The sequence below is a fragment of the Channa argus genome, chromosome 24 (assembly GCF_033026475.1).
Source record: "Channa argus isolate prfri chromosome 24, Channa argus male v1.0, whole genome shotgun sequence".
NCBI classification, from domain to species: Eukaryota; Metazoa; Chordata; class Actinopteri; order Anabantiformes; family Channidae; genus Channa; species Channa argus.
Window position 1 is genome coordinate 3653584 of NC_090220.1, and position 7641 is coordinate 3661224.

At 43.3% G+C, this 7641-nt stretch overlaps 1 protein-coding gene across 1 annotated transcript; it reads left to right on the forward strand.

Moving 5' to 3' along the window:
- Positions 1-2164: 2164 nt before the first annotated feature.
- Positions 2165-7641, forward strand: LOC137109259 (protocadherin-10-like). The gene is made up of 4 exons (XM_067494851.1): positions 2165-5102; positions 5610-5671; positions 6358-6470; positions 6815-7641. The coding sequence occupies exons 1-4, from the start codon at positions 2577-2579 to the stop codon at positions 7084-7086; spliced, it is 2973 nt and encodes a 990-aa protein (XP_067350952.1). The 5' UTR covers positions 2165-2576; the 3' UTR covers positions 7087-7641.

The following is a 7641-nucleotide window of genomic DNA, read 5'->3' on the forward strand; positions in this document are numbered from 1 at the left end:
GCTCCCTTCTGTTTACAGCTGGTGCCAACCGTGTCCACATCGCATTGCATGCCACAAGTAAGTCAGAAAGAAGTTTCTGAGCAGTTTTCCACAAATATGAAATGGAAATAAGTGAAAGTGAGAGAGAGAGAAACTGGTTCTTCTCTCTGCTTTTCACTTTTCTGTGACAGTGGCTTGCCCAGACAAGAATTTAGTGTTGATGTTTCCACAGGCTTTCTGTGCCAACTGTCAGTGTCAGGACGTTTCCATGTGACAGCTCCAATAACAACTCTGCTCTCACCTGTCCCCCTTCCCAGTGACATTCATGTCAAGGTCCAACAAACACACTGAGCCTAGTTTAATAATGCAGGTGATGACCTCATGAAAATCCACACGCTGCTGAGGAGACCGACGACTGCAGAGCTTTGTGGACAGCACAATCTAAATTTACTGAGTTAGTGATAACACCTGTTAGCATAATATCCATGTGATGATCAGAATAGTGACTCCATAACGATTTCTGTATGAAATTAGACGAGAACATGGGACCCCCTCACTTGTTTCACTCACTGATTTTTCTCTACTCATTTAGCATTTGCTTGTTGCCCCAGAGACTTTAATAATAAACACAATCATCCATGCACATGAAGTAATATCTAAATGGATTTTTGCAGACTATTGAATTGCTTAATTTATTAATAAAAATCTGTGTTTACAGATCGAAAGGCCAAAAAAATCTCTTTTTCGTGGTAATGCTATTTATGGTACTGAGTGCATCTGATAACCCCCCCCCACACATGAATGCATACATGCACTCTCACCAAGCCAGCGTCTTATTTGCAACTTTCCCTTTTTGCCAAGCAGTCGTTACACACAACATACACACTAGCTTTGTTGGAAGTTTGTTTTAGTGCATTATCACTGTAATATGCTGCCTGTTATCAATAAAACTGAAATTTAACATGTGTATTGTCATGTGATGGGGCAAAAAGTAGAACGGTACTCAGTCACGTCATCTTATTTTGGTTTTAGCTCTTCATACCAGGTGGTGCAGAACATCTGCAGTGTTACACGTGAGGTGGAATGAAATTCAAAACAATTAGTGGCACGTAGACAATGTTAGTGTAGACATCTTAACATTAAAGTGGAATTCATGTCACTGTTTCCAACTAAAAGCACTTAAATGCTGCAGAATGTGGGCTAACCTATTCTAATCCTACATTTTTTTAAGCTGGAAAGTAGTTAAAGACAAAGGGATTGATATTCTACTTTTGCCCTTGAGTAAGAGAGTGAGAGGGTGGGATCGAGAGAGTCAGTGTGTATGTGAGAGGGAGAGAGAGTGGGAGGGAGAGTGACAGAGAGATAATCTCTTTTGTATTTTTGATCCCTAAATGTGGTGGTTGTGTCCCCTTATCCCAGCTACTTAGTTTCTGCAGTGTGTAAGTGATGCCATGCACTCAGGCTGTGAAAAGCAGGTCAATATGACCACTGAGAGAAAACCACATGTGCATCACGTCGATAGCCTTGGGATTATTCCTCACAAAATGTCTTAATTCCTCTGTTCACTAATGATCCAGGGAAAAAGCCCTCTAATCTCCATTCCATTAATTAAAAAGAGCATGAGCCCATGGAAAACCTTGCCATCTGCTGCAGTTTCATTCCTGCAGACAGATTGTTGTTTTCAGTTTTTAACCAGGGAACTGGTTCAGTGCAAACGAGTGGAGCGTGCATTGAGGCGGATGGTAAACAGATACAACTTGCCTATTTGCGTGTTCACACGCTGAAAAATGCTGGAAAATGATGCACTAAAGTATTGTGGTGATATCAGGAATTTTGAGGTTCATCCATGGAGAAAGTGTTTCTGTGTACTTTAAACTCAAACATAGTACATAGATTCAGTATTCAGAGATGCATGATCATTTATAATGATGTCAGAAATATATGGATTAAATCTTTTCATGTGAGTATGTTTTCTTTGATTTGAAAGACTTTATCACTTTTCATACTAAGTTTTAGTTTAATACAGTTTATTGAAAAGTTTCCAGTGCAGTAATTAAATTCCAAATATCCAGTAGACAGTTGATTTCCTACGTTTTTTTTTTTTCATTAACAATAAAATAATGATACAACCTTTTGTGGGGGGTTGTACTATAAATTAGGGTTGTTGTGCTACAGAATGGATTGTTTGTATAAATTGGGTAAATAAGTTAATAAATGAACACACTAAGAAACTGAATCAAGGGCGTTTGACCTGCGGTGGAGCCTGGAGATTGCGACATGAATTGGATCGAGCTGGTGGGCAGGATGGATTATCCAAGCAGATGTCCCCCCCCCCCCGTTAGAGTAGTAGGGCCAATAATAAGCACACTCACACAGAGACACACACAAAACGTACACTAATCTGAGATAGGCTAGTAGCCCTTGCACATCCTTTTTTTTTTTCTCTCTCCTCTCTTTTCTCTCCGGTAGACAGCTGCTGTTCCACTCCCACTAAGTTTCTTCCAGACTATATTTTCGCACAATTCTGCTTTAATCGTCCTGCTGTATATGAAGGGCATAGTCCTTGGTGTGAGTTGCGGCATTGCTTCAGCCTACAGATGGACACGCCAGGGGCGAAGAAAAGACTGTGTGGGAAATGGCATATAGCGTGGCATTTTGCGTTGTTCACTTGTTTCTTGGATGCAGTTTGGGCACAGATTCGCTACTCGGTCCCAGAGGAGCTGGAACATGGAGCTTTTGTTGGCAATATTGCAGAGGACCTGGGCTTGGATTTGGACAAGCTCTCTGCCCGCAGATTCCGGATAGTCTCTGGTGCCAAGAAACAATACGTGGAAGTCAATTTAGAAAATGGAGTTTTGTTTGTCAATGAAAGAATCGATCGTGAAGAGCTATGTGACCAGAGTTTGTCCTGTTCTTTTCACTTGCAAGTAGTCATAGAAAACCCTTTAGAGCTTTACAGGGTAGAGATGGACATTTTGGACGTGAACGACAACTCTCCCAGTTTCCCGTGGACCGAGTTTAATCTGGACATATCTGAGTCCGCTGCTCCGGGATCCCGTTTCCCACTTGAGAGCGCGCAGGATTTGGACGTCGGCTCCAACTCGCTACGCACCTATTTGCTGAGTGTAAATGAGCATTTCATTTTGGACATTCAGACGCGCAGTGACGGTAGTAAATTTGCAGAATTAGTGCTACAAAACCCTCTGGACCGAGAGCAGCAAAGTTCCCACCAAATGGTCCTCACAGCGGTGGACGGAGGCGCGCCAGAGAGATCTGGCACGGCGCAAATTGATATCACCGTTTTGGATGCGAATGACAACGCGCCTGTATTTGATCAGTCGTTTTACAGAGTTAGGCTCGATGAAAACGCACCTAAAGGTACAGTTGTCATAAGGCTCAATGCCACCGATTTGGACGAGGGCCCCAATGCTGATATCACCTATTCATTCAGTGGCCACGCTCCCATCAAAGTGCGCCAGCTATTCAGCGTGGACTCGCGCACGGGAGAAATCAAAGTCAAAGGGGTAATAGATTATGAAAAGGCCAGGATGCATGAAATGTATGTCCAGGCTAAAGATAAAGGCCCCTCCGCCGTGGCGGTTCATTGTAAAGTACTGGTGAACGTTTTGGATAAAAATGATAACCTTCCCGAGGTCATCTTAACGTCCGTGTCAACACCTGTTCAGGAGGATGCGCCCCCCGGAACAGTGATAGCTGTCATCAGTGTAATGGACAAAGACTCGGGCGAAAACGGAAACGTGGACTGTGAGATTCCCCATCAAGTTCCATTTCAGCTCCACTCTTCATTTAGGAACTATTATACTTTAGTAACTTGTGATTTCCTGGACAGAGAGGCTGCCGCCGAGTACAACATCACCCTCACCGCTCGAGATATGGGCTCCCCACCTTTATTCACTCGCAAAACAATTTTAGTCCAAGTGTCTGACGTGAATGATAACGCGCCTCACTTTAAACAGCCTTCATACACTGTGTATTTGACCGAGAATAACGCACCGGGAGCATCCATTTGCTCAGTGAGTGCACTGGATCCAGATTCTGGTCAAAACGCATATCTCTCCTACTCTATACTGGAAGGTGATATACAGGGGATGCCGGTATCCACATACGTGTCCATAAACTCGGACAACGGTAACATTTACGCGCTAAGATCCTTTGACCACGAACAACTTAAAAACTTTCAGATCACAGTGCAAGCTGGAGACGCCGGTTTTCCGCCACTGAGCAACAACGTTTCTGTTAATATCTTCATACTGGACCAAAACGACAATGCACCCGTCGTTGTGTCGCCAGTTCCACAAAACGCCACAGCACCTGGCGCAGCAGTGCCCAGATTAGCCGACGCAGGTTACCTCGTTGCCAAAATCAAGGCGATGGACGCGGACGCGGGTCAAAACTCGCGTCTTTTCTTTCAGCTGCTCCAAGCAACAGACCCGAGCTTGTTCAGCATCGCGTTATACACGGGCGAAATCAGGACGATGCGCCAGTTGACGGAGAAAGACCCCACGAGGCACAGACTGGTCATTCTGGTGAAGGACAATGGGCAGCCACCCCTCTCGGCCACAGTTTCCATCATTCTGTCAGTAGTTGACAGCCTGCCAGCTTCGCAGCCCGATTTGGGTGACCTGTCACTAAGCTCCCATCACAGCTCCAACTTCGCCCTGTACTTAATCGTGTCTCTGGGCGCAATATCCTTCATATTTCTCGTGGCTATTATTGTCCTGGTCACAGTGAGGAGACTGAAGGGCAGGTCGTCCAACAGAGAGTCCAACGTCCCCATCATTAGCGGATGTTGCTGCTGCTCTCGCTCAGAAACGACCACCACCACAGAGGTGTTCAAGAAGTCCAATTTAAATGCTCGCATGTCCACGGGCGCGTCCGGGTGCGCGGACGCAAGCGGCAAGGGCGCACTTCCGCAGGTCTATTGCTATAAAATGTGCTTGACACAGGAATCGTCCAAAAGTGACTTCATGTTCCTCAAGCCATGCAGTCCAGTGATGTCAGTCCAACAGAATAATGCCAAGAGCACAGACTACCTGACTTCTGGCTGGAGCACACTGGGCCGTAAAGACATGACCAACAACAGAGCCTCCACCCCAAAGGAGGTAGAATACTGAAATGTACCACAACACAAACATTCAGGTCTTAGTCTTCCTGATCCCTTTTTCCAATTACTAATGACACAGCTTTGCTGTAGGGGCAAATGTTACTATGCATTTCACACACTAGGGGCGCACTATTACGTTGGCAAACGTCAGTATGAAGGGATATGAAAGGTTATATTAATTTTCGAATTAAGAATAATAAGATCAATACGACAAATGTTATTACAGCTACGTTTGTGCATTCAAGGTAATACAATTCATATGTACTCACATATGAACTGTATGGATTTTTGTCTGTGGATTGTTATGTTTTCCCTTGTGCTTGTGTGGGTTTCCTCCCTTCAAAGACTGTGACTTGACATTGCTGGTAGGTGTAAATGCGAGTGTGAGTCTGTCTGTGATTGTGTGTGATCTCTGTGTTGACACGGACACAGTCAGTTCTGTGAAGGTAGATATCAATTAAATTAGAGTGACATATTTTAGCGTTTGCATGTTTCTACTTTACAGCTTAAGTATTCAAACAAGGACTGGACATGGACCAAGAACCAACGCAACTCAGCATACAAGAGGTAAATACAATGTTCACACGTATAACATACATTCCCGATAGGGTTGTGATACTTATGGTTCATTGTAATATCTGCTTTGGATTATTGCTCTCACTGAATGCTTTTGCTCTCCAAACAAACCTTTGGGCAGGCGCATATCCAGACATGTGTTTTCCCGTCTGGGGAATATGGTCAAAGAAGGGTGACACATTTAGAATTAGGTAAAGGGTCTGCACACTTTTCTACCTTATCAGGCAACACGCACGCCATTAAGGTGCTGGCCTGACCTGAATGGGAGCAAGTCCAGGGTCAGTGTCTCGCTTAAGGACTTAATGCTATTTAAGACCGAAGTCATTTCAAGCTGCACAAGCTCTGGTGTCTTTTTCATACCCTCGCCTGCTTTGCTGACATTAATTACCTCCTTTTTTTTTTAGCAAGTTACTTTGAGGAACTTCTGGTTGTCGAGCGGTACGACAAAGTTTGCTGACTTAGAATTTCTAAGCACTGAAATCGTCACCAGCTGATGATTATTGAGGTCCATTCTTGAGCTTTCTTTCAAGAAAGACAATTAAGTTTAAATTCATAAAGTTGTGTGTTTTGCAAATACTGGAAGGGAGACCAAACATTCAGGCTTCCAAACCTTTGCATAGAGCTGCACACAGTCACAATTGTAAACATATGCTTATCCTGCCTCTTTATCTTTTTAGGTACAGTTCAGCAAACATGGAGGGCACTCTTTCACCACAGCAAAAATATGATGCGGATGGGTTTTCCTGCTCTGTGGCACCACAGTACTGGACTTGGGGAAACCATATAAATGGTATGTAGGTGGTGGCAGTTGTGCAATTTTGGCTCATTATTGTTCACATGAAAGAGGAAGTGGCAGTTTGGGGGTCCGTGTGTGGCTGTGCCTAGGGATTTAGTCTGAAATATAAAGTGGTAAACCGAAAAGTAGATAACGCCAGGCCTCGATATTGAAAGGATTTTAATGCGGCAACATGAGGATTACTTAAGTCCCCGCAAGAGGTGTTTGCTTCTGAAAAAGCTGCACCTAAGACGATGCCTTTAAACCACCTTATTCCGATCAAACGTACTGTGTGCAAATATGAGGTCTTTGCAGAAATAATCTTCCGATACAAATGGTAATTTATGTACATTTTACAGACTGCAAGACGTCTCTTCAAGAGGGAACAGTTCCTAGCTACTTGTGGACTCCAAAGTGCGCCCAGCCTCATTCTGAAATACCAGACTACCAGCACAATGTATACATTCCTGGCACTACATCTGGATACAGCACTACAAAGATGGCACCCAGAGGAGAGCTGGATGTGTACAACACTTTCTCCACATTTGGGAAGAAAAAGAGATTCATTTCAAACTATGACCAATCTTTGGACAAAGAACATGCTCTCATAAGCAAAGTCATCTTCAAATGATCCACCAGCTGCACTGGATTTCTGTGTATGATACAAATGCATTAATCAGCTGCATTAATAACGATACACTTCCTCTTCAGCAGAAAACTTGCTCCTAGAAGTTGACAGGTTATTTTTCTCCTTCTCAAGGTGGAATTTTGTATCACTACTCCTAGCAATTATGTTTTTATTTGTGTACATACTGATGTAAAATAGGTCTATAATGAGTCATGGTTTGGTTCCCCAAGTAGCAGACTTGGGGAACCAAACCTAACAGCTACAGTCAACTCGGCAGTTTAAGTTCAAAAATTAAGCTGTGCTAATTAAGTTCATCACTCAGTTAATGCACAAGCAGTGCAAATAGCAATAACAAAGGTGAAATGTTGTATTGTTACTGCAAGCATGAACCTTTTTGCATTTCTTGATCACAAGCAGTTTCTGTGGAAAAAGATAATTTACAGTAAACATGTTTGACTTGTATTTATATCTGCGTGGGATCTATAGATGACTATGCTATTAATCATCTAACCACAGTGTATAAAGTCTATAAACAAGTATAATGCCAATAAAATTGTC

Coding starts and splice junctions, on each gene's coding strand:
- LOC137109259 (XM_067494851.1), top strand. CDS start 2,577: ATGGACACGCCAGGGGCGAAGAAAAGACTGTGTGGGAAATGGCATATA. Junction 5,103..5,609: donor GAGCCTCCACCCCAAAGGAG/GTAGAATACTGA, acceptor TCTACTTTACAG/CTTAAGTATTCAAACAAGGA. Junction 5,672..6,357: donor CGCAACTCAGCATACAAGAG/GTAAATACAATG, acceptor TTATCTTTTTAG/GTACAGTTCAGCAAACATGG.